This window comes from Hoplias malabaricus, chromosome 1 (genome assembly GCF_029633855.1).
Source record: "Hoplias malabaricus isolate fHopMal1 chromosome 1, fHopMal1.hap1, whole genome shotgun sequence".
Lineage (NCBI taxonomy): Eukaryota > Metazoa > Chordata > Actinopteri > Characiformes > Erythrinidae > Hoplias > Hoplias malabaricus.
The window spans coordinates 56,591,868-56,619,323 of NC_089800.1; the positions used below are offsets into that span (position 1 = coordinate 56,591,868).

At 38.5% G+C, this 27,456-nt stretch overlaps 1 protein-coding gene across 5 annotated transcripts in view; it reads left to right on the forward strand.

Annotated features, from left to right (window-relative positions):
• Positions 1–27,456, forward strand: part of LOC136694000 (protein unc-79 homolog) — a 48,588-nt gene that overhangs the window by 1,420 nt on the left and 19,712 nt on the right. For 3 of the 5 annotated variants that reach the window (XM_066667326.1, XM_066667331.1, XM_066667352.1), the window contains exons 2-28: positions 1,070–1,190; positions 5,370–5,683; positions 6,711–6,881; positions 7,392–7,487; positions 7,664–7,719; positions 7,811–7,940; positions 8,062–8,126; positions 8,850–8,938; positions 9,864–9,904; positions 10,299–10,327; positions 11,909–12,138; positions 13,303–13,474; positions 13,873–14,103; positions 14,192–14,382; positions 15,204–15,327; positions 15,817–15,957; positions 17,106–17,321; positions 18,297–18,524; positions 18,901–19,048; positions 19,799–19,878; positions 19,976–20,124; positions 20,364–20,521; positions 21,480–21,661; positions 21,760–21,961; positions 22,877–23,056; positions 25,333–25,401; positions 27,129–27,430. In XM_066667326.1, the coding sequence (XP_066523423.1) occupies positions 1,070–1,190; positions 5,370–5,683; positions 6,711–6,881; positions 7,392–7,487; positions 7,664–7,719; positions 7,811–7,940; positions 8,062–8,126; positions 8,850–8,938; positions 9,864–9,904; positions 10,299–10,327; positions 11,909–12,138; positions 13,303–13,474; positions 13,873–14,103; positions 14,192–14,382; positions 15,204–15,327; positions 15,817–15,957; positions 17,106–17,321; positions 18,297–18,524; positions 18,901–19,048; positions 19,799–19,878; positions 19,976–20,124; positions 20,364–20,521; positions 21,480–21,661; positions 21,760–21,961; positions 22,877–23,056; positions 25,333–25,401; positions 27,129–27,430 (4,115 nt within the window). The remainder of the gene's footprint in view (positions 1–1,069; positions 1,191–5,369; positions 5,684–6,710; positions 6,882–7,391; positions 7,488–7,663; positions 7,720–7,810; positions 7,941–8,061; positions 8,127–8,849; positions 8,939–9,863; positions 9,905–10,298; positions 10,328–11,908; positions 12,139–13,302; positions 13,475–13,872; positions 14,104–14,191; positions 14,383–15,203; positions 15,328–15,816; positions 15,958–17,105; positions 17,322–18,296; positions 18,525–18,900; positions 19,049–19,798; positions 19,879–19,975; positions 20,125–20,363; positions 20,522–21,479; positions 21,662–21,759; positions 21,962–22,876; positions 23,057–25,332; positions 25,402–27,128; positions 27,431–27,456) is intronic. The other 2 variants (XM_066667356.1, XM_066667341.1) reach the window with 2 other exon arrangements.

Consider the following 27,456-nt stretch of genomic DNA (forward strand, 5'->3'; position numbering starts at 1 on the left):
ATTTGGCCCACAAATCTAGTTCTCTTAGGGCCCACATTTGACCTTGACTAATAGCGTTGCCTCATGGTGAATCTGGCTGCCTCAACTTAGCCACAGGTCCACCTTATACGGGCCAGACATTAGGTGTGTTGTGGACGAAATCTGGGCCAAATCTAGTCAAGTCAAGCCCGGTTTTTGACAGCTGGTCCACATCCACTGCACACAACATTTGCTAGTGTTGAAGCTAAGGCCATATGTGTCTGCTATCTGGGTAGCTCTGTTTTTATATACACTCTCAGACAAAATGGTACAGTAAAGGTACATTATTGATACTAAAGGTACAATTGGTTTTAAAGTCCAGTTTTGTCCCCTAAAGGTACATTACATTCTCTTCTCCAGAAGAGAATATTTTAAATATTTTTAATATTTCATTATAGAGCTGTGTAAAATAAAAGAACATAAGATAAATCATGGAGATAAAATGGGGTGTATGAAATGAACACAAATTAAAATTTTTGATCTACAATTATTCCTTAATATAATACAGTAATGTACCGTAATTGAAGGTACTGAATTTGTACCCTTGAGGGTAATCTCAGCCACAGACTCAGACCCACAAGCTGACGGAGAGTCTGATACTTTCAGTGCATTAATCTGGCCTTACTGTCAGGATTCTGCCAGTTGCATTCTGATTGGCTATCTACCTGCTTCTACTTGTCATGCCAAAATAGCAGACACGTGATTGGTCCTTTTGCGTTTCAGTCCATTTCTTTTCCTGCAGTAGTAGGCTGTTCTCTGCCAGGTTAAGGTACCAAACGCTCCCTAAAGAGTCTGGCAATGCGAGTGTACCCCTACAGTGACAATGTAGAAAAATGTGTAAAACCCTAGATTAATTTAATTTAACTGTTTATGTTCCAAATTTCTGTAAATCGTGTAATGTTTTAAAACATAACTCTGCTTTCATTGAATCACAAATTGTGAATGGGCAGATATATCATGTTCAATGGGCAATATTAACCACTTTTCTAATCTGTGACAGCACTGAGGCCTGGCTTGCTGTTGATTATGTATTACTTTGCTCTTTGTTTAGTTGCGTCTAAGATACGATACTTGCAAGAGTATCACAACCGTGTGCTACACAATATTTATCCTGTGCCATCTGGAACAGACATTGCAAACACTCTGAAATACTTTTCTCAAACCCTGCTAAGGTAAGTGTACCACGCTGGGACTAACAGGTGAAGTACAGTATACTGCAGAAATCTTATAGAAGTTATTTGAGTGTTTCTACAGTTTGAAGTTACTTAGGGCCAGTTTAGTGACTATTTACAGAGAAGAAGTGACTGTAAGCATATTATGAACCCTGCATAAATGTTGGTGTTTTGATACCTCTTTTTATTACATCATTTGATCTGCTCCAGTCTCTGTCTCTGTCTCTGTCTCTGCCCGTGCTATTTATAGATGAATTCGACTGATTTTATTAATGTCCTGCATAATTCAGCTGAAGTAAAAAGAAAACAAAGTCAATCAGAGCGATTTGATATGCAAAGCATCTTTCTAAAGAAACTGAAGTTCATAGTCATGGTGAAAGGTCCCAAATGTCAGAAGCTTCAATGCCTCTAAAAACTGTATTACAGGTTTACTAAAACCTGGAGCATTACATTACATTAAGAGCATAAAATGCATTAAAAAAAAGTACATAGGTAAGTGTGCTATTAGGCACAAAAGACATAACATGAAACTTTTTTCAACCAACAATTCTTTAATTCATTACTAATATTTAATATAGAAAGTCATAAGATACACTTAGATATGTATTTGGTCCAATATCTAAATCTATATCTGTAAAGAGAAGTAATAGTTTAATACATAAATATGCTCAAATGTATTCAATTTATTAAAATAGAAAATAAAATGTTATAGAAACTACAAAACTAAACAGCTCAAGTTAGCACTGAGTTACTCTGATAATACAAACAATTAATTAAATGTTGCATTAGTCAAAGATACTGTTCCACCTTAAAATATGCTTCTGAATGAATACAATCAGGAGAGCAGTTGTTTTGCTCTGAGAACAATAATTCTCCAGAATCGTCTATGTTGCCTTTAACAGATATGCTATGTTTTGCTAATTAATTTTCATAAATGGACTGGGTATTTAATGGAATATTATCAAACTTTAACAACGGTTCCATTACACTTTATCAGACTTATTTACAAATAATATATATTCTGGTAGATATGAGTGTTATTAAAAACTGAATTATTCTTCTAAATGCAAATGTTAATTACTGTATATAACTACTAATGAAACTTCAGTGGAGCTTTTGGGTCTCAGGGCATGTCTCTCCTGATTTCTTTTACACGGTACTTAAATTCATTCCATTGCACTGTTTGTGTAGCCCATAGGCATTAAAGATCAGCATTTATTTGCTATGTGATTCTTTCAAGAGTATATTGAGGATTTTGCAGTTAGAGCTGTCTTCTAAACTTTATTTTACTGCAAGATTAAATATTTATTGGTTTGACAGACCATTGCTGATATAGCGCATTAGGGTCACAATTTCAGACGGTTTTAATTTCCCCTGACATTCATTACAGCAATGTTGATTTTGGATAATGGAGGGGCACCAGCAATGATAACGCATGTAATTACTGTAGGAAACAGGACAGACAGACATATGCTGTGCAGTTTGTCCATCTGCTATCTGCTTGATCTTGATTTAAAAACATTCCTAATATTATTTATAAATATAGAATGTCTGAGAAATTAAATACATTGGTTTATTCGTTTTGAACATGTAACATGACATTCCCATATGAATAAAACAGACAGCTATTTATTATATTTCTACATTCTTGGGAAATAATTGTGTAGATCCAGTAATTTATTAATTTGGAACAAATACATGTGCTCAATTACATAACACATTCAGAGCTCTACATTTTCCAGTGCACTCTTCAGAAAAGAGAAAATAGCTAGTTTGAAATGCTCCCTGCTCTTCTTTTTGCTTATATTTTTTCAGACACCTGTTTTACAGAGTGCCTGGGGTAAAGAGAGAGCAGCGGAGCTTGAAAGCAGGACGGCAGGGACACAGCATATGTTGGGTTCATAGAGAGTATATCAGACAGAGGATGGAGCAGCCAAATGGATATTTGATACATGGACACAGTTCTGTACTGCTTCAGCAGGGACTGCAGGGAAAAAATGACATGAAGAATGAAAGGGCAAGAGAACTCAGGAATTGTTAGGAATATTAACAAAAGTTAGTTTACTCTCAGTCAGATGAGTGTTTATCTTAGATAATGTAATCAAACCAGCTGAAGCACATTTCCAGCTCTATGCATGAGTGAGCCAAGTCCATAATTCCGTACATACTCGTATCCCTTATGTATTAATTTACTTTAGTGGTCTGTATGTATTACTTATGTAGGTTATGTGTGGAGACCTTGTAATATCCTTCTGTACTGATTGATTGTAAGGCATCTTCAGAATGTGGACAATATTTAAAAACATTATGTTGATATTATAGAGTACAGTCATAGAGAATATTTTTATTCTCTGAAAATAAGAAAACAAAAATAATAAAACATGGAAGCTTCAGCAAATGCAAATATCAGCTGTTGCATATCAATATAAATTATTATTATTTATTAATTTATTCTTTTCAAAAGACTTGATTTCATTTTTTTCAGTGTAATCTGCAAGATATATTTGTACACTTTCAAAGTTTAGCCTTCAAAATTTGTTGTATATTCTGCTTATCAAAACCTGCTAATCAGATCACAAACCTATTCAGTAATGGTGAAAAATGAGGCTTGGGTTTTTTACCTTATACCCAGCTTTCTTAAAAATTAACGTAATTAAAAAACGTCTGCTAATTTATGTACAGTGCTGTATATTGTGTATATTGTGACCCAGTTGTTTTTCAGATCAAACATGTATCCTATGATCAGTTGCTCACTCATCCATTGAGTCTTAAATTGTAAATATATAGATGTGTAGGAAAACAGCCTGTTAAGGGAGGGATATACTGTTGTTTGTTTGTCTGTAAGTCCAGTTTGTGTCTTTGTGTTAGTATTTGTGTAATAAGATATCTAATTATGGATGATGTCAGCTAGAACAGAGACACAAAATTATACTCTTTAAGATGTAGCGTTGTCCACCATTGTTTACATTCCTTCCATTTATTTAAAATGGGTTAATGTAAAAAACAAAACAGTGGCGAAGTGGGCTTGAAAACTTAAAGAGTATTATTTTATGATATTTGTATATTTTAGCAGCACTGTTTAATCACTGAATAACATCATTGTTATTATCTAATGCTACCAATACTGCACATACATGTTTTTAACTTACAGCTTATAGTTTAACAAATGAAACATCTTATTGTTTTTTTGTTTTTTTTGTAATGTACATCCAAAGACCAAGTTTTCTCTTCCGAATGCTCTCAAGCCCATCCTAGCTCAAACAAATATTGCTGCCATTTTTCTTCAGAGAATTAGGGAAAAAATACTCCCAGGAGACAGCAAACACAAATGTCCATCCCCCATTAGTTCACAAGCATAATGCTGCCAACCATCCCGTTTGAAGCAACCTTATTCCTTTTCCATTACAATTTCTTCCCCAACCGTAGATTAGTAACATTTATTTTAGACTTGAAATCCATATGCCTGTTGGATCTCATTATTTCTCTTCCCCAATGATACTGAGACAGTATCATAATGTATTTACATACTGACATTATTTTTTATGATGCAATAAACATGTGTTGTGACCAAGGAGCTTTTAGTCTAACCTCACACACATGTTTATTACTGGCTGAAGCATGTTTCAGAAGTGTCATCTCTGTATTGTGCCCAAACCAATTTAAAATTGCTCTCATCTTTGACAGCCCCTGCCATTCTTTCTTTTTTTGTTCTTGAACAAAGCATGGTTATTTGGCCTCCTAAATGATTTGACTTACAGCTGCCCTACAATTGATTTAATAAGAATGGGGCAGTGTTTCCAAGAGCTTTTCCTCTGGAGAAGTACGGGGCTGCCACTGAAAACATGCCATTTTTTTTGTATTTTTGCTCCTTGTCACCAGATACGCATGAGATGCAGTGATCATTGCAGTTATTTGCAAGCTTCTGTTTATAGATTTAAAACTGTTAATAAATAAAAAAATTAATAAAATAAAACAATGAAAGAATATTACTTTTTATAATGTCTAAAAGAAAGCTTCACATGCTTACTGAGTGGAGACACTGCATCCTATGTGGGTTTTATCTGGGTTTGGTTCTTTTCTACTTACACTGTCTCTGTAGAACCATTTCAATGTAATGTGCTGTTTCTTTGTGTCTTTGTTGTCTCTTTTTTTCCCCTGTTCCCCTCTACCCCGGAGCAGCATCCTGTCCCGTACAGGCAGGAAGGAGAGCCAGGAAGCTTCCAATTTGGCCGTGCCCATGACCATGTGTCTTTTTCCTGTGCCATTCCCACTCACCCCATCTCTAAGACCACAAGTCAGTTCCATCAACCCTACAGTTACTCGCTCCCTCCTTTACAGCGTTCTGCGGGACGCCCCGGCCGACCGGGGGGGTGCCACCCAGCAGAGTCGGGACGCTCAGCTCTCAGAGTACCCCTCTCTGGACTATCAGGGGCTTTATGCCACCCTCGTCACCTTGCTTGACCTGGTGCCCCTGCTGCAGCACGGTCAGCACGGTGAGTGATGATTTCATCAGGGTCCTCTACTTTTCTGACCATTTAAACAGTACTACAACGTGAGATGAAATACCAAAACAGTCCATTTTTAATTTAAATGTAGAGAAAAAAATACATTTAACACCAAAAGGCTTGTTATTAATTAAATATAAGATTGAAGAGTCTAGGCCTGTGTCCCCTGTAGGTCATTGGCATCGAAAGTCTTCAATGATAAGCAAGTTTTAACAAATATTTTTCTTGCCAAATTTGTTTTTATATATCTATATTGATATTGTAAGAAGTGGGGAAAATCTCTATGCCTTTGTGGTTTTGTGAATCCAGGACTGGAGTCTTTCCAAAGCAAGAAAATCTATGTATGTATGGCAGATAAAGCCCAAATTTAAATAAAAATAAAACAAAACAAAAAATAAAATGAAATTTTATCTTTTCTGAGTTCATCATTTAAATTAAAGATTGGTGATTTAAAAGCAGTTAACCATTAAAAGTCATTTCTTACACACTCATTGTGTTAGCAAATTAGCAATTGCAAAGCTCCTGCCGAAGTGTCTTTGAATGTGTTTGCCCATCTGTCTGCCTTCTGTGTGGGAGCTGTTTATGTTTATGAATATTTCATCTAAAGAAAAAAGATGCTTACATTTTAAGCCTAAGATGCTTCACGCTGTGTACTCTTAAAATCCAGTTAGGGTTTTCTTGTTGTTGCTGAGAAAACTATTCTAAACAACTCATATAAATGCTGCTTATTAACTTATAGATGTTTTTTTTCTTTTTTTTCTTAGGCTTGTTATACTTAAGAAACACAGATTATCTGAGCTGACAGCCATCTGTACATATCACAGTCTTGCTATTTTTGATACAAAGGATGTAAATCATTGTGGGCAACTTTTTATATTTCATTTCATAATAGTCTTTAGAGGTCTATGAATTATTTGTTTTTTAAGTCCAGAAACTATGAATCTATGTGAGGTAGTAGGTAGTTACATTGTTGTTTTTCCTTGTCTCTTTGCTTTTTCTTCATTTATTCTATTAGATCTGGGACAGGCCATATTTTATACAACGACTTGCCTGCTACCATTTCTGAGCGATGATATTCTCAGCACTTTGCCATATACTATGATCTCCACTTTAGCCACCTTCCCTCCTTTCCTACACAAAGACATCATTGAATACCTGAGCACATCCTTCCTCCCTATGGCTATACGTGAGTATGTTGCTTTCACTGTCATCGTGCAACGGAAGGTAAAACAAGAATTGAAACTGTTGCAGATTTAATTCACACTACAAAAAACATATAAACCCATATCCAGAAAAGTTGGGACATTTTGTAAAATGCAATAAAAATCAAAATATGTGATGTCCAAAACAGTTGGGACGCAGGCAAAATAAGGGTGAAACGTTTTAGAATGTTCAAGATAAATTCAAGATACAAACATTCCATTAATGAGCAGGTGACAGCATGCTCACAGGCGAGGGTGTCATGATTAGGTACAAAAGGAGCTTCCACCAAAGGCTCACTATTTACATGATGATTGGTGGCTCATCAATTTGTGCCAGACACTGAGAGAATGGTCAAAGACCTCAAACATTTGAAATGTTTAGTGCAAGAACATTATATTATAAGCATCAGCATAATTAACATTCTATTGTACAGAGAATTGGATATTCATTTTTACGTATACTATTGCCTTTATTATTTTCTTTTGTTTTCCAGTGGGATCAACTCGAAGAGAAGGAGGCGTACCAGCATATGTCAACCTTTCTGCTTCCTCTATGCTGATGATTGCTATGCAGTACACCTCCAACCCTGGTAAATATGTTTCTACTGTCTGTAAGACAATACTCTTGTTTCTAAAGCTCTTACATGTCTGGATTGAAAACTACACCAGTCATACATGAACATTAGTACAACCTCCATTTCAGTGAGCAAAAACAGAAATACCACTCAGTATACAACCTAAGAATCCTATTTGATGCTGTTTTTAGTGTACCACTGTCAACTTTTGGAGTGCCTAATGAAGTATAAGCAAGAAGTGTGGAAGGTAATGATTTAGCATTTTCTTTATCTTTTGATAGTGTTTCACTTCTTTCTGAATGATCTACATGAGTAAACATTTTTTTATTGTTTAATAGGACCTTCTTTATGTGATATCTTATGGGCCATCCCAAGTAAAGCCACCTGCCGTTCAAATGCTCTTCCACTACTGGCCGAATCTCAAGCCACCGGGTGCGATTAGTGAATACAGGGGACTGCAGTACACAGGTGAGTCAGTAAGGTCTAGTTTACCTTGTATCTACAGCTTCTAATTTTGTCACAATTGTCAATTATCCCTTCAATTGAATGCCTTCTACATTTTCTGTGCTCCCATGGCTTCTTTGTACAGCTTGGAATCCCATCCACTGCCAGCATATTGAATGTCATAATTCTATTAATAAACCTGCAGTGAAGGTGATGTATAAACATTTTACTGAATATACATTAAATTCATTTATTTATTTTGAAAACACATAATCCCTTTAGCTCCCTCTCCCGCACACACACACACACACACACTGATAATGTTTGTGGCCATTTGTGTCTATATTGGCTCAGCCTGCAGACAGAGCTGAGAAGCAGAACAAGAACAGACAGGTGCCGCATTTCAATTACTACAAACCTGGTAGGGGATGGTGCTTTATGGGTTGGAGGTGAGGGAGCTTAATGGGGAGAGATGACCCTGTGCTGCCTGAGGATGGAGTGGATGCATGTGTGGAAGACAACTGTAAATTACTGGACATTGCATTATGAGCAATAGCCCAGCCACTGTCCTTTAACTTACCATTACACATTACAGGTTTTTTAGAACTACAGTGTAACTTGAATGGCATATATACATATACATAAATGATGATATTTAATTCTAATTATTTATGGACCTATTCCTTTTGACAATTCATTATGGAGTGCAAAAACTTTGACCATTTACAAATATATATATAAAAAAAAACAAAGACACCAAAAACCAGCAAATATAATTTGATATTACAGCAGTGATATGGTTAGCAGATAAGGACTAAAGTACATTTTGCTGGTGGTTGCTTCCTCTCATCAATTTTGTCTAATTTATCTGACAGTTATTGTAGTAATATGGCTCTGGTGTCCTGCAACATGTTTGTCATCTTCTCCTCTCAGATGTGCATTGACCCTACTCTCTCTGTTGCCCTGGGAGACAAGCCCCCTCCACTCTATATCTGTGAAGAATGTAGTCAGAGGATTGCTGGGTAGGTCTTACTGCATCCACAGCGCACACTTCATGCTACATGAGAATCTGAACATTCTGTTTATTCATTTCTATAGTTATAATAGTTTTGTTCTTCCCTTTTCCTAAAGAGTAGGTAATGGGATTATAACCGTGGGCCTTGTCTCACATTTTGTATAATCTGATATTCTGTTAGACTTGAAGTACTGTTAAAAGAGATGTCAGTGAGGCTGGGTGTGAGAGGCTGTAGAGGCTTGGTAAGGCTTCTGCCAGTTTGTGTTTGTCAATATTGGCCTTTAGGACAAGACTGTATGAGGGACAAAGGTTGTCTGTATAAATATTGTTGCTGTCAATGCAAGATGTAATATCTTAAAGGGGTTTTTTTATAGGAGAAAGGAAAAACATTATTGTTATTATTGTTTGTTCCTTAACAAAATTTATATATTACATAATTGTGCACCATATGTTGTCATCAATGAACAGACTGATGATGGAATATAATGAAAGACATTTTTACATTACAATTCAAACTTTCCTTTATTTGTGTATATTAGAATTTAATTTGTTATTATACATATACTAAAATTTATTTCTTTTCATTTTTGAATATTCTATGTTGCAAAGGTATTCATACAATTACATAGAAGCCTCAGTTATATATATTTAAAAAATTCAGCCTTTGTCTGTTTCACTGCTTTCACTCTTTTTCTAAGACATCTACAGGAAATAATTGCGCAAAAGGAAAATAGAGTATAATATTACATACTGGTAGATTTGACATTATAATTGGTGTTGTAATTTAGTTATGTTTGCAGCTTTTATTCTGACACAAAAAATTGAGATAAATAATTGCATTTCCAATGCAAATGATATCAGGGCAAGTTGGCCTTACTCAGTGTTGCAAATGTGTTTCTTAAGAGATGTTTTCTTATGTTTTACCTCTGCAGAGACCATGCTGAGTGGCTTGTTGATGTACTCTTACCCCAAGGTCAGCGTTGCTAGTCAACATGTAGCACTTGTGCACAATTACACTCGCACACACTTACCCATGTCCCTCTCACACAGGCAGACCACACACAGTGAACCCAATATGGAGGGCTTGATAGACATAAATAATTGTAGGTTTGCATGTGGGATGATGGAGAGTAAAATCATATTTATTTATGAACCTCCTGCCCACTTTTCTTCATAAATAATAAAATCATAAAGCTTTTTGTAGACACTCAGAAATGGTGCCAATCTGTATATACGAGGCTGCAACATATTTAGCCAAAGTTGTGTCATTTGGTTATTGGGTGATTTTTTTTGACTTGACTGAGGTTTTTATTTTTTGATTCTGTGATTTTTTTGTAACAAATACCTGTATGGTTTCACCCAAACAGCTGAGATATCGGCTATATGTCAGAAGAAGGTAAGATCTTGGCAGTGGGTATTTGATGTCTGTTAATGTATGTGGTTTGGGAAAAGTATTCATGACAGTGGGACATCACATCTTTGAGCATGATCTGTCCTTGTATAGAGTCATATTTCATTTCTCATTTGTGTGATTTTACATAGGACCTTTGATTGACAACTGACAATTGTTGGCAGGTTACACACCCTGTATTTACACTGGCTGTTGTACTTGTGAATCTGTGTGTGCTTTGCATGGTGGTTGCCATGGCAGTCTGTGTCTCATCTGAAACTGATATAATGAACTCACCTTTTCACACCTGCCTCCATCTTCAGATCAAGTGAAGCCTGTGATGGTGCATTATAGTAGACTGGTGTAAATATTTTTAAACTTAGTACACTTGTGCAGGTACAAAGTTTAATTATTACTGCTGAATTAATTCTTGGTCTCAGATGTTTTTGAAATGGTTTCATCTTATTTGAGGTAACAATTCAGTTGCCTCCATACAGTCCATCACCCATGCATATTTTTTTTACTGGCATAACAAATATGAAAACATATTTCTAGTTTTCATTGTATTTTCAAATTTGAAAATATTGCAACCCTTTTAATGTGTGTGCAATTAATAAGCAGTACAATATTCCAGATTTTTGGAGCTTATATGGTGTCAAATTCAAGCCATGTCCTCTAAAAGCTAATGACTCATAGTGAAGCAGTGAGCAGTGGACCTTAACCTCAGGTAGTTTGCCTGGCTAAACGGCTACAAAGCATTTTCACATGAAGGACAGCTGTCCTGAAGCTTAGAGTGATGTGTCCCTTTTTAATCCACAATCTTTTAAATAGGCTTTTTCATTGTGTAGTATGCTCTTTTGATTTTCACCTGGACTCATGCCAGTTTTCTCATCTAGAGAAGTGTGCTGCTTTGATCCTACTTTCGCTTAGGCTCACATGCACAGTTCTGAGCTTCAGAAATAATTGCTTTCGGTATCGTGATATAAGCATTTCTGAAGCCAATATATTCATGTTATGGTCCTATAAATGTACTATCTGTAATCTCTTATTGTATTCTTACTATAGGGACTTAATCATCCTTTTTGTGGTTTCTTTCTGGACTGGTATCTGTAGCAGTGCATCTGTTACATCTTATGACAAATACCAAATAAATTCAGAGCTTATGTTCCAAACTGTAATAGTTAGATTAAAGCCATATTTGCAGGTAGAGAACATTTAAAGCTACACAACATTGGCTCTTACTGTTTGTTCTGCCAATAACATGCTGTGGTGACAGATGGAACTAGTAAAGGAACATATCAGATCATTTGATAAATTGCACAGTATCTCAGGAGCATTGCTTTTAGGGACTGATCAGATTAAGCGTGGCCCTCTCTCACCATGCATTTTATTTTTAGAAAAGTGAAAGACTCTAGGGATGTCATTCCCTGTTTGAAAACAGTGCAGCTGAATTGATGTCAAACACTGTTGCCATTACTTGGCTTAGATGGGTTTTATTGATTTCTGTCCTCTTCCTAACTGTTCTTTTAATTTGCTTGTTCTTGCGTTGCCCCCCCCCCCCTCCCCCGACTCTTCTCCTTGCAACAGAACTGCAGCTCTCATGTGAGGCGAGCAGTCGTCACCTGCTTCTCGGCTGGCTGCTGTGGTCGCCATGGCAACCGGCCAGTGCGCTATTGCAAGCGTTGCCATGTCAACCATCACAGCAGTGAGGTGGGGGCCTCAGCCGAAACTCATCTGTATCAGACATCTCCTCCGCCCATCAATACACGGGAGTGTGGAGCTGAAGAGCTTGTCTGCACTGTGGAGTCTGTAATCAGGTACGCAGGCACTGCACCTGCCAGTTATGACCCTCACCTCCAGTCAGTACAAAACACACTTTCACAAAGCTGTTTATAGCTGAAACACCTCTATGCTTGTTTTGTTTGTTTTTTAACCTTTTACTGCCAGCAGATCCATATGTTCTTCCTTCCCATTACTACATGTCATAGCAGTAAATTAGTAAATAACAAGCCTTGGGATTAAAGGTTCTATATCCAACGTTCTGCCAGTAGATGTCACACTAAAGCACCAACATCTCAGATCAAAACAAATGCTTCCTTCAACCACAACTTTCACTCCCGCTGAGTAGACGAGCACAACAGAACTCATAATATTCACAATTCATGTCTACTCCACCCAGTCACTCATGAATATAGACATTATTTAACCATCAAGTTAATTACTTATCAAGGTAAAGAAGAAAACAGTTCAGAGTCATGTTGGAGGACTTTACCAGCTGTATATTTTCACACCTACTTTGTTGGGAACAAATGACGAAAATTTGGTTTAAGTTAAAGAGGTGGTCCAGATCACTTTGGATAGTTGAGACTTTCAGTCCAAGTACAGGAAGTTGACAGTAGAGATGACAGAGATGGATTCATTCATTTCAAAAAGAGCAGAAAACTTATAAACAGCTTTAATTTAAGTGTAAAAAACATACAATGCACCCTTAAGTAAAAACAGCATCATCAGTGAACAGCGAACATCATTTGATATAGCATTTTTCTCAGTAGCTCTGTGTTTTAATTTTCAGAGCTGTACATGTGGGAATAATATATAGCTATTCCAGTCTCATACATTGATTTTCTTAACAAATAACTACAGAAAAAGGAGAATACATTTAAATGTAGATCATATGACAAAATTTTAGGTCCTCGTGAATTCTAAAATTATTAAAATATGAGAAAAACCAGAAATATGGACACATTGTTTTGTTATCAGCAGAAAACAATGAATAAATAGTGCACTTATAAAAAAAATTGTAATTCCTAAAACATAAGAATACTACTAATAATATCTGTGTAACAACAAGCCAGTGGCTGTCAGATTCTCAGCCAGAGTATTTAAGCATATAAGATTAATGTCAGCTGGTAAGTGTGTGGTAAAACTACTGTTATTTGATGTGTTATTAGGCCCTGTCTGTTTTTGTCTGTTTGTGGCAGTCTGCTGAAAGAGGCAGAGATTCATGCAGAACAGCGGGAGTTTGAGATGAACCGTCGGCGTCAGATGGGCCTATCTACCTCCCACCACTCACTAGACAACCTGGAATTTGACAACAAAGAAGATGACCAGCATGACCAGAGGCTGCTCAGTCAGTTTGGCATCTGGCTCTTGGTATGGGGCATATCTGTGTGTGTACATGCGCATGTGTTGAATTGTAGGCTTGTGTGATTTGTGTGTGTGTGTGTGTGTGTTTGTAAAATAAAAGGTAGTGCATTGAATTTAACAGACTGAAATGTAACCTTTTCTTTGTACAATATTAATAATACCACTACCAAGACTAGTTTGCTAAGACCCCACAGCTAATGAACTCCATGGCCATGCTCAAATCCCTTATTTTTCTTCATACACACTGTCCCTTTTACCCCATTTCCAAGATTATGAATTATTAAAACTACCATGTACCTTACTGCAACAATGTTCTACCTCAGTTGTGCTAACCATTCATCTAATCCCATTAACTAACATTTCCAAACACCCTGCACCCCTCCAATACCCTTCCACTGCCCCAGGTCAGCCTGTGCACTCCTAGTGAAAACACCCCAACAGAGAGCTTGGCTCGGCTGGTCAGCATGGTCTTTCAGTGGTTCCACTCCACAGCCTACATGATGGACGACGAGGTGGGCAGTCTGGTGGAGAAGCTCAAGCCACAGTTTGTGACAAAGTGGCTCAAGACAGTGTGTGATGTTCGTTTTGATGTCATGGTCATGTGCCTTTTGCCAAAGCCAGTGGAGTTTGCCAGGGTAAGAAGGATTTATGATGCTATAGGACTAAATAGCTTATATAGAATTAGGCTTCTCTGAGTCTTTGTACTTGTGTTTGTGTGCCTAGGTGGGTGGTTATTGGGATAAGTCCTGCAGTACAGTTTCACAACTGAAGGAGGGACTGAACCGCATCCTGTGTTTGATCCCTTATAACGTCATCAGCCAGCCACTGTGGGAGTGCTTCATGCCAGAATGGCTGGAGGCTATCCGCACTGAAGTACCAGACAACCAACTGAAGGAGTTCCGGGAAGTGCTTAGGTATGGGGGTTCTGCTGAAATTAGTTTTATTTTAATGTTTTATTTGTCAGTATCAATGTTGGGTATTATGGCAAGTAATGAAATAATACATTGCAATACTTTTCTCAGTAAAGTAATGCATGGCAGTATTATGTAGAAAAAAATGCATCAAAAACACTCAAATGTAACAAATTTTAATATAGGCAGTAAAAAATATATAGTAAGAATACAGTCATATTTTATTATTGTCCGTCCCTTATTAGAATATAAGATTTGCACTGATATAGCAATCATCTGCTATACATCTTTCCATATTTTGATTTTAATTTGTAAGGAATTTACAAATATCTCCTGGGCAAAACACTATAGACATAAGTTTCGTTTTGGTGGCATGTGCATTATTGTATTGCTATTTGTCTGTCTCTATCATATTAATATTTTCAACCATGTTTAAGACATAAAATGCCCCAGTGGTGCTCAGGTACAGTGTACTCAATCACCCTCAAGCCCAGCCTGATCTATGTCTGTTACCATGGCAACAAATGCACCAGCTAGGTGCTGTGACCCTCAGTGTAAACAAGGTCAAACGTTGAAGCCCTTCTGGCTTCAATGAGTTTATTTATGTACTGAGCAACCTTATAGAGGTCAGTGTTAATGAGAAGACAGCAGCTAACATCCAAGGGCCCTTTAGCTATGTCTCCTGCCCTCATTCGTCTCCTCTTTTCTGTCATCCAGCTCCTCTTCCTTCTACTTTGATTAAGTCTTAATTTGTTGCTTTTGCTTTAAATAAATGAAGCATATCTTGTTCTCTTGTACCTCTTTCTTTCTTCTTCTCCCTACAGCAAGATGTTTGATATAGAATTGTGTCCATTACCCTTCTCAATGGAGGAAATGTTTGGTTTCATAAGCTGTAGATTCACAGGATACCCTGCATCTGTACAGGAGCAAGCCTTACTGTGGCTGCATGTGAGTAGAGTCAACACACACACACACACACACACACACACACACACACACATACACACACAGAGATTATTTCACTGTTTCATTTATGACTTGACAGTCATAATCAATCATTCATTTCCACTGAAAATACATTCCCACAAGCTTGCATCCCTGACTTCCCATTTTCCCTTTTATAAACTTCACATGCTCAGATTGAACTTGATAAAATATAGCATGTGTCTATTTTGGGAGGATTTCGGAGAGAAAATATAAAGACATGGGCCATGCTGAGTATGGATCTGGGTCAGTGGTATCATGAGAAAAACACAGGGAGCTATAGCTCCCAGATTGAAATTGAGATTTTGATGTAACATATCCAGCCACCGGCATGAGCTGCCTCAGTATTTGGTGAAACAAAATATCACATAATGACACAAGTCTCATACACGTTCTGCCTTTTATGTATGCTGATAATGTAATACATTATTTCTTATGACTCTCTGTATACAGGTGCTGTCAGAACTGGATATTGTAGTGCCCCTACAGTTGTTGATTGGCATGTTCTCCGATGGTGTAAACTCTTTGAAGGAGCTGGCCAATCAGAGGAAGGCTCGTGCTGCAGACCTGACCAGAAATGCAGGGGCCAGACGGGTATTCCTAATTTTTATCAACAGAATTGGGTTAGAATGCAAATAACAAACTGTGGTGTACATAGAGGGCGGCACGGTGGCGCAGCAGGTAGTGTCGCAGTCACACAGCTCCAGGGGCCTGGAGGTTGTGGGTTCGATTCCCGCTCCGGGTGACTGTCTGTGAGGAGTTGGTGTGTTCTCCCCGTGTCCGCGTGGGTTTCCTCCGGGTGCTCCGGTTTCCTCCCACAGTCCAAAAACACACGTTGCAGGTGGATTGGCGACTCAAAAGTGTCCATAGGTATGTGTGTGTGTCTGTGTTGCCCTGTGAAGGACTGGCGTCCCCTCCAGGGTGTATTCCTGCCTTGCGCCCGATGATTCCAGGTAGGCTCTGGACCCCCCGTGACCCTAAATTGGATAAGCGGTTACAGATAATGGATGGATGGATGGATGGTGTACATAGATGAGGCTCTAAAAAGAGCAAAAGAGATGTGAGTCTCCTCAGTTACTGGGTGCAATACTAAAGGGAGAATGGTTGTCATGACAACAAGCTGAAGACTATATATAGTCTGGTTAAGGGGCTTGATTATTGGCAAGCAAGATGAAGTGATCTATCCAAACGCAGCTGGATTTTTGTCAGAGCAAAATATCTGATTTTGTTATATACTGACATATGTTGTATATAACAATATATATTGTGCAAACACTGGAGATATTCTGTGTGTATACTGTTCAGTAAATATTATCATGAAATATGTTAGCATTGGAGTGTAGCTTGTAGTGTTGCTGTCACGCAGCTCCAGAGTCTTGGGGTTGTGGGTTTGAGCCCTGCTCCATGTGACTATCTGTGAGGAGATTTGTGTGTTCTCCCTATGTCCTCATGGGTTTACTCCAGGTGCTCTGGTTCCTCCCAGGGTCCAAAAAACATGTTGGTAGGTGGATTGGCTACTCATAAAAGTGTCTGTAGTTGCGACTGTGTGAGTGAGTGTATGTGTGATACATCCTCCAGGGTGTGTTCCCACCTTGCGCCCAGTGATTCTGAGTGGGCTCCAGACCCACCACGACCCAGAAATGGAGAAGCGGATACAGAAATTAATAAATTAATGTTAGTATCGATAATACAGAATATATGTATATGATTTTGTATATATGTCTGTGTGTCTTTATGTGTAGGTGAGTGTAGTATCAGACCCTGGAAGAAGGGGACAGCACAATACCCTCAGTCCATTTCCAAGTCCCTTCCGGAGCCCATTCCGAAGCCCTCTGCGCTGTAGCCCATTTAAAAACCTGGGCCATGCCACAGGCAACTGTGCTCTGGACCTGGACTGTGATGATGACGACATGAACTTGGGCTGCTTCATTCTCATGTTTGACCTCATCCTTAAACAGGTGATGTGCCCAGAGAAACATTTTTAAAATAACCATATTGACCAAGACATATTCTGCCTACTGACTCTTATTTTGCTTAAATGATATAGGCATATTTGCATTACTGTGACTTTATGAGGGTGATTTTGAATTTCCTTTCTACATCTGACCAAATCATTACAGGGCTGTATTTAATCATATACACTGTCATATACACTAAAGCAGGTTCCAGATCAAACCTTGGATATGCTGGGTCTCTATCTGTCCTTTTGCCAGATCAAACTAAGCCCTGGTTGATGGGTGTTATTATCATAACATGGGCGGCAGAAGGTAGTGTCACAGTCACACAGCTCCAGGGACCTGGAGGTTGTGGGTTCGAGTCCCTCTCCGGGTGACTGTCTGTGAGGAGTGTGGTGTGTTCTCCCTGTGTCTGCGTGGGTGTCCTCCGGATGACTGTCTGTGAGGTGTGTGGTGTGTTTTCTCTGTGTCTGCGTGGGTGTCCTCCATGTGACTGTCTGTGAGGAGTGTGGTGTGTTCTCCCTGTGTCTGCGTGGGTTTCCTTCAGGTGGCTGTCTGTGAGGAGTGTGGTGTGTTCTCCCTGTGTCTGCGTCGGTTTCCTCCGGGTGACTGTCTGTGAGGAGTGTGGTGTGTTCTCCCTGTGTCTGCATGGGTTTTCTCCGGGTGCTTTGGTTTCCTCCCACACTCCAAAAAACACATGTTGGTAGGTGGATTGGCAACTCAAAAATGTCCGTAGGTGTGTGAGTGTGTGTGTGTATCTAAATGAATGAATTAGTATTATACTAATTATAATGTAAAGTACTTCTTAACACTTCTAAGCACATTAAATGAGATATCATTTAACAAACAGCTTTGAGTAGCTTATTACTTGCATACAATACAATACACTCTGTTTCTTAACATATAGTGAAATCTTAACCTCCTCATCAGTGCCTGAAAAAGTAGTGAATCTCTGTTGTCCTGCTCCAATAAGTGTAGATGGAGCTGCAGGATGATGGAGTGATGCTGGGTTTGGAGGGCAGTCTGGGCAGGGATATTGTGGGCATCATTAACAGCGTGTTCCAGGCTCCCTGGGGTGGCTCACACACCTGCCAGAAGGATGAGAAGGCTCTGGAGTGCAGCCTGTGCCAGTCCAGCATCCTCTGCTACCAGCTGGGCTGTGAGCTCCTCCAGAGACTCGCCCCTTCTGATGAGATAAGACTGGTGGTAAGACACACAGACACATAAGATGTTTTTTATAACCTGTCAGTATGTATCTCTGTGCATTAAGAAATGTCTAAGCTTTACCTAAGCTTAACCTTAATCGTAACATGTGTAACCAAATATCAATTTTTTGTCTTTCCAGTGTTAAGATATGTAACATAGAGCTTGTGTTTAAAAGCATTTTACAACGACAACACCAGTTTGTTGGTCTTAATTTGGTAGATTATTGCATTCAGAATAATATATCTTTATCCTGAAAATGTACATAAATAAACACCCTCTCACTCAGATGATTGTAGAAATGATGCCTAATTGTTCTCATTATAATTGTAAATGCTGATGAAGTAAAACATTAATCATTTTGTGCTGTTTCTAACAGGAGCCTGCAGACAGTCTTGAGGAGAGTCTGGTCTTCCCCAGGTCAGAGCACTGTCTGCAATCAGAAAACATTACAGAAGAGGAGGACAACACATCTGGTGCTAACCCAGACAACCACGGCAACCAGAGTCATTCTCCTGACAACCTGCGTATGTATTCAACTATTCAACTATCAGTAAAATGATAATAGCAATTTTTGTTAGTCATTGAAACCAGCTGTGAAAACTACCAATCCACCATTCTATAGTACACTTCTGTACACTTATTTTATAGTACACGCCATTCTATAGTACACGTCTGTACACTTATTTTATAGTACACGCCATTCTATAGTACACTCCTGTACACTTATTTTATAGTACACGCCATTCTATAGTACACGTCTGTACACTTATTTTATAGTACACGCCATTCTATAGTACACTCCTGTACACTTATTTTATAGTACACGCCATTCTATAGTACACTCCTGTACACTTATTTTATAGTACACGCCATTCTATAGTACACGTCCGAACACTTATTTTATAGTACACACCATTCTATAGTACACATATGTACACATATTTTATAGTACACACAATTCTATAGTACACTTCTGTACACTTATTTTATAGTACACACCATTCTATAGTACACGTCTGAACACTTATTTTATAGTACACATCATTCTATAGTACACTTCTGTACACATATTTTATAGTACGCACCATTCTATAGTACACTTGTTTTAGTGTAGATGTAATTGTACATCTGGTCCTTGGGGTAAGATGTTCCTGAAAGCCTCATGGTCCGACTTAGGTATTTTAAGTAATTAACAGTATTAAAATAATAATAGAAAGACAAAAAATTATTTCATAAACAAGTTGGAACATCTCATGAGATTTTCTCTTCCACAGCTTTAAAGAATAATACTGAGAGGAAATTCTCCTACCAGCATCTTCCTGTTTCTCTCAGGCTTATTTATACAATACTGCAGGTAAATATTACAATCTTGAGTTCTGTACCCTGTATATACTGCTGTGTCGGTTCAGTTCCACGTCTGAATTCAGGTAAATGATGTTTCCATGCTGTAGGAGATGGCTAAGTTTGAGGAGCCAGACATCCTCTTCAACATGCTGAATTGTTTGAAGATCTTGTGTCTGCATGGGGAGTGTCTTTATCATGCTCGCAAAGACCACCCTCAGTTCCTGGCCTACATTCAGGAGAAGATGCTTATCCCCTGGTATGAGCTAAATATTGCCTTATTCGTATTTTGCATAGTGTAGTCTAATTCTTGTTTTAGGTAACAATAAATGATATCAAAATATATATCTACTTGTTTATAGTAAATATAAAAGAGAAAATTTCTGTACACTCAAACCTATCTAATATAGCCTTTTGACATGGAATTTAAATGGTCCCCCGTAATAATGTCATGGTGTGTATGTGAATGTGTGATGTAATGTCTGCTCTGGTGCCCAGTCTGTGGTCCATGCTGAAGTCTGAGTTCTGCCAGCTGGCCTCTCTGGCAGTGCCTCAGCTGCTCCATGCCATCTCGCTGTCCCATGGTGCAGACATATTCTGGATGCTGGTGGAGAGCAGCTTCAACAACAAGGACTGGAAGATTCGTTTTGAAGCAGGTCTGAATCATTTGCAAATGTCCAGTTATGTGCTGTTTGCTTCTTCTCATTGTGAATTAAGGGGAGCGTTAAGCCATTGGTGTTGCTAAATGGCTGTAGCATGAATGAATATGGAATTAGTTGCTTATAATAACACAAGCAGCCAGTCTTGATGCAGAAGGGTGTTTTGCTCCACCCTATTTTCACACTCACTTTTAGACCCCAATCTTCTTCAGATTTTGTCTGTGTGCATGCAGGAGAGATTTTTTGTGCATGCTGAAATTCTCCATTAGTTGCCATGGTTACCTCTCTGGGTCCTACAGCATTGAGGAATTGTGGGATTAAAGGAGCCTCTTATGGTGATTGGCAGAAAGGAGCTGTGACCTTGTAGGAGATCCCACTATTAGAGAAAATCACTGCATAACAAAAATGTGTTGCACAGGATACTAAATGTGGTGTATTTTGTAGCCTTAGAATACAGTCTTAAATTTTATTCACAAAGAGCAGGTGTGTATCCAATCTTCCAACTGGAGTCATACTTAACGGATGTAATTACAATCTTCATATACAATACGTTTATTGCTAAATTGGCAGATTCAAGATTTCCACTGGCTTTTTCCTTTTTTTCCACTTAAATTTTGTGCAGAAATTAACATTAATTAATAAGTAGTCATTCACACTGCTTATTTATCATTTGTTGAGCATTTTTAAAAAAAATAGTGTTTTTTAACCATCTACAGATAAAAAAAAAATGTTTTCTCTTCCCATAAGCCACAAGTGCTGTTCATGCAGTGCCATCTACTGATGCATTATGTTACAGTCTCTCATTTGCTGACTTTATTACTGGGTTTTTCCTAATAGATTTATCTCTCTCACTGTATATCACTGTAATTATGGTCCTTTTAAAAGTGTCACAATTGATATTGGCCTTGAAAAGACCCTTTACTGAGTTAGTTACAATGAATGTCTGCCCCTACAGTGGAGCGGGTTGCAGTTCTATGCCGTTTTCTGGACATCGGTTCAGTTACTAAGAGTCATCTACTGAAGTACTCACTGGCCCATGCCTTCTGCTGTTTTCTGGCCAGTATTGAAGATGTAAACCCAGCTGTGGCCACCAGAGCCAGGCTACTGCTGGACACCATTAAACGTCCCTCACTGCAGGTCTATACACACACGTTATATTACCATTTTTACACTCTGACATATATTTTTTTAATGTGGATGAGTATTTATATGTGTATATTTGTGTTTTCCATTAGGGTCTGTGTCTGTGCATGGACTTCCAATTTGACACAGTAGTGAGGGACCGTCCCATCATCCTGAACAAACTACTTCTGCTTCACTCTCTGAAGCAGGATATTCCTGCACTGAGCTGGGAATTCTTTGTGAACCGCTTTGAGACTCTGTCCCTGGAGGCTCAACTGCACTTGGACTGTAACAAAGAATTTCCCTTTCCTACTAGTAAGCATTATTATATCTGTGGGTGTCCATGTGTTTTGTCACAACTTAATCCACTAAACTCTAAGGAGCTTGTGATGACTTCAGACTTCCATTCATTATTCTCTACTAACTTTCTCTACTGTTTTAATAATTCTAACTGCATAATTTGTGTCACGATATGGTGTGTAAGGGTGTGTCAGGGTGGTCAGAAATATAAAAGGGAACAGGGGTAATTGCAGGAGACTTAATTAACAGAACAAGCGAACTAAAGAGAGGCTCTGGGACTAGACAAAGGGACTAAACACAAGGACTAGAACACTAAACACAAGGGCTAAACACTAAACACAAGAGCTAAACACAGAGGCTAAACACTAAACACAAGAGCTAAACACAGAGGCTAAACAACTAAACACAAGGGCTAAACAAGATGGCTAAACAGCAGAACACAGAGAAACTAAACAGAGCAACAAAACTTAGCAAGATTCTTAAGCACAGCCATGAATCACAAACATACATACAAACACAATGACCCACAAACCGGAGACACTGATGTGGACTTTAAAAAGACAACACAAACAAGAAACATCTGGGACAGATAATGAGGGGGCAGGAACACGAAGGAGGCGAAAGAGGGAGGAGCCAAGGCAGAGACAAGGAAGACAGGAACAAAACAAAGAGCCATGTGCTTATACATACATGACCAACAAAGGAAACAATGATACACAGACAGCAGGAAAACACTAGACAGGGCTATACATGACAATTTGCATACATGTGCTATTATAGTTAATGAACAACACATTGTAGTTAGTGAGCAATATCTTATTACATTGGCGCAAGGACATTTTCATATTCTGTAAATTTTGTAGAAAACTGTGTTCAACACAGTTATTATGTACTTCTATTGTAACACCACTTACTCCCTTATAATCCAAGCCATCACTGCAGTGAGGACTAACACAGCCAATCTAAGTGATGCAGCAATGTGGAAGATCAGAAGAGCTCGTTTTGCTAGAAATCACCAGAAGAATGTCCGCTCACTTAGAGACAGCATAAAGGGCCCTCCAGAGTCCAAACGTGCCTTCTCTCTTCCAGAGACTCTCTGCAACAAACTGCGTGAGTTGTCTTACTTCTCCTCTGTCTCTTCATGTTTCTTTTTGTCTTTTTTCCATTTTCTGTGTGTACCGCACCTTCCTACTGTCTCTCTCCACCTGTAAACCAATGTGTTACAGTATGTTATTGATTTATTAACATTTTGTCACCATGGGCTCTAATGTTGTGGACACATGCAAGTGCAGATATAAGGCATATGATGGTAGTGCAGTTGGCAAGACTGAAAGATGTGTGCTATTTTCATGACAGACAGGCAAATGCCCAGAGATGCAGGATTAAAAAAAGAGGTTTTGATATACTACATACGTGATCAGCAGGTGTGTTTAGATGTTTCACCGCAATATCCAATCAGATTAAATCCTCTTATTCCCTTTAATATCAGAGCATAAGCCAGCAACACAACACAGCGACAATTTAGTTATGACAGTGAACATATGGAAATTTTTCTTTTCACAATTTGGTTTATATTAATTTTATGCATGTCACAGTGAATAATGATAATAATAAATATTATAATAATGTGTTATTATACTTATTTTTGGGCTTTTTTATAATGATTATTATATGCTTATATTTCTAATTATTGACAATATTATTATTATTAATGTCATTATTCTTATTATAAATATTGTTATTATTATTATTTATCATAGTGATATTTGAATAATTGTGATATAAATATTTTATTAAATAATAATATTAATAACAATTTACTGTGATAATAATAGATGTATTAGTTGTAAAATTGTGGTATGATTAATTATTTAAATGATAACATTTATATGTATAATGATGCCAGACATATGATTGAGTCACAGAATTATTATGTCCTCAGGAAAAAATATAAATCGTGTGCGTTAAGTTAATAATGAATATATATGTTTTTATTAAAATTATATTCTTGGTGAGGGCGGCATGGTGGCGCAGCAGGTAGTGTCTCTGTCACAGCTCCAGGGACCTGGAGGTTGTGGGCTCAAGTCCTGCTCCGGGTCACTGTCTGTGAGGAGTGTGGTCTGCTCTCCTTGTGTCTGTGTGGGTTTCCTCCACGTGACTGGCAGTGAGAAGTGTGGTGTGTTCTCCCGGTGTCTGCGTGGGTTTCCTCCGGGTGACTGTCTGTGAGGAGTTTGGTGTGTTCTCCTGGTGTCTGCGTGGGTTTCCTCCAGGTGACTGTCTGTGAGGAGTGTGGTGTGTTCTCCCTGTGTCTGCGTGGGTTTCCTCCAGGTGACTGTCTGTGAGGAGTGTGGTGTGTTCTCCCTGTGTCTGCGTGGGTTTCCTCCGGATGACTGTCTGTGAGGAGTGTGGTGTGTTCTCCCGGTGTCTGTTTGGGTTTCCTCCAGGTGACTGTCTGTGAGGAGTTTGGTGTGTTCTCCCAGTGTCTGCAAGGGTTTCCTCCGGGTGCTTCGGTTTCCTCCCAAAAATCACACGTTGATAGGTGGATTGGTGACTCAAAAAAGTGTCCATAGGTGTGTGTTTGTACCACCTTGTGAAAGACTGGCGCCCCCTCTAAGGTGTGTTCCTGCCTTGTGCCCAGTGATTCCAGGTGGAATATCCTTGGTGAAAATCTTGTTCTAAGTTATTAGATGGTCTTTAAGGTGCCTGCTGGAAGTGAAGAAAATACTGTTGCACTTGAGTTGGTGATAAAAGCAGGTCCAAGAAAGGACAGTTTGAAGCCAGAGTAGGTTCTAAACAAATTTTGCTCCAATGGATTTTAAATGTTATACCCCTTGCCCCCACCACCCCTTGGTGTGCCACTCAACACACCATTTCACAGGTGCATTTTTTCTGTTTGCCAATTAACAAATTGCTATGAATGAGGCATTACACAGTTTAATCACCCCAGCGCAGCCACAAAATTAGAGCCTTGTGTGTTGTTCAACACCTGTGTTACTGCACAAAACTCTCTGAGTTTCAGCCAAGTACTTACAGATTATTGGTCCCATTAAATCTTTAGACTTTAACTTTTAAGTACTTCCACTTTCTTAAATGTGAATGTAAAAATGAAATAAAATGTGAAGCAATTTTGTTTCTTTTCTGCAGAAAAGATATAAGAAATTGAAAATTGAAAAAAGAAGATAATAGTATATTTAAAAATGATCTTTTCTGAATATTACATTTAACAAACGTGCCATTTTCTTTCTGACTAAAAACTCAAACAACATAATAAATTTCAAGTGATTGTTTTAATTTTGGTGGAATGTATATTGAATTGTGGAAACTCAGATGTGTGTCTGTGCCCACCCCTGGATTCCCTAATTGTCTTTCCATGTGTGATTTCATAGCTCTAAGGCTCACAAGACAAGAACAGTCTGCACCCACACTCGGCGATATGCTAGAGAAAGTCCTGCCAGGTAACGAAGACCAGCTTGGACCAAAATTCTAGTCTTCATTAATATTTTCCCTTTTATATCAACTTTAAAGGGATATTTGGCCAGAAATTACATTGACACAGTTTTTCCATGCTAGGGATGTACTGATATAGGAATTATGGGGCCGATACGATGTGCATGTTTGCTGTTGCCTATATTGAGACATAAACATTTATAAAATGTAGAAAATACGGCTAGATCCTTTTCAGTCATAGAACATCATCAGAATAAAAAATATTTTTAGTGGGATTTGAATGTGGGATCATCCTCAGCACCACAGTGACCCTAACCTTTAGAGACAGTAGCTCATCTGTTGCTGCACACTTTCATCTAGTTTTACATCAGTGGTCACAGCACACTGCTGGCTGAATATTTTGGATTGTTGGACCATTCTTAGGGGCGGCACGGTGGTGCAGCAGGTAGTGTCACAGTCACACAGCTCCAGGGACCTGGAGGTTGTGGGTTCAAGTCCTGCTCCGGGTGACTGTCTGTGAGGAGTTTGGTGTGTTCTCCCTGTGTCCGTGTGGGTTTCCTCTGGATGCTCTGGTTCCCTCCCACAGTCCAGAAACACACGTTGGTAGGTGGATTGGTCACTTTAAAAAATGTGAACGACTGGCAGTCCCTCCAGGGTGTATTCCTGCCTTGTGCCCAGTGATTCTGTGTAGGCTCTGGATCCACCGTGACCCTGAACTGGATAAGCAGTTACAGACAATGAATAAATGAATGTCAGTGTCACTGCAGCGCTGAGAATGATCCACCACCCAAGTCATACCTGCTTTGTGGCAGTAATGTGGTGGTAGGTAAGGTGGACTACACTCTGTAACTGTAAAAATTCAAAGTGCTTCACTATCATCATTGGAGCTGATGAAAAGGACAATTGTAGTATAAGCTTTAATGGATATTCTACTGGTGTCTACTGGTACCAGTATAATTTTCATATCATTGTGCATGCCTATTCCTTACCCAAATATATATATGAATATGTTCGTTGTCCAAAGTTTACTTTATTGTTTTGCACTGCAGCTCAAATCCTAGTGTAGTTAACATGTAATTGAGGTTTATATATTTAATTCAATTTCATTATTTAGAGTTGTGCAAACTGCATTGCTAAATAGAATATTTATACAGTGTCAAAAACTACATGAATAAGTCCATCTGAGATTACTTAAATATCTACAGAAGTTTCAGGCTTGCGTGCATGATCCATAATTTTAACTGGTAAGCTTCTATTGTTAGTTACATTATTCTTGTATCTCCAATGCAAAATTTATAAAGAGAATAAACATATTAGGGCTGACATTTGAAGTAAGGCAAAAAAACTGTGTAGATTTAATTTTTGTGCATATATTCCTTTAAAACTCATAACATTTTCTAAATTAATGAAATTCTTTTTTTTTTCAGGCATCCTACACATTAATATTCATATACAGACTGTAATGATGTACAATTTTCAATGTGTCTAGTTTTATTTACCCTATCTGTTATTATGGAGGTATGAAGTGTGGCTACAGTTTTCTTTATGATATTTGCAGTGATAGTGTTTCATCCTGAAATCCTGATCCATTTCTTCACCATGCTTCCAGCCTGCAGATAAATCACTGGTCTAAAATTAGCACTTCTCAAATCAGTTTAATGATTAAGCTTACATTCTTGAGCGCTCTACTGTTCTTCAATCAAGTAGTGAATATGTTAACCTCCACTTTCTGCAGCCCACCTGCCTGGCCAGGTCTCGCCCCCAGAGGACATCTCCGTCATCAAGGATCTTCTCCCAGAGGATGCAGGGATAGACCACCAGACTGTTCACCAACTCATCATGGTGCTAATGAAGTTCATGGCTAAGGACAAGAGCAGTGCCGAGGCAGATATTGGCAGTGCTAAAGCCTTTAACACTGTGAAAAGGCACCTTTATGTGCTTTTAGGCTATGATCAGCAGATGGGCTGCTTCATGATCGCCCCTCAGAAAATGCGTTCCTCCACCTGCTTCAATGCTTTCATTGCTGGCATTGCACAAGTGAGTATCCTAACTATGCACTCATC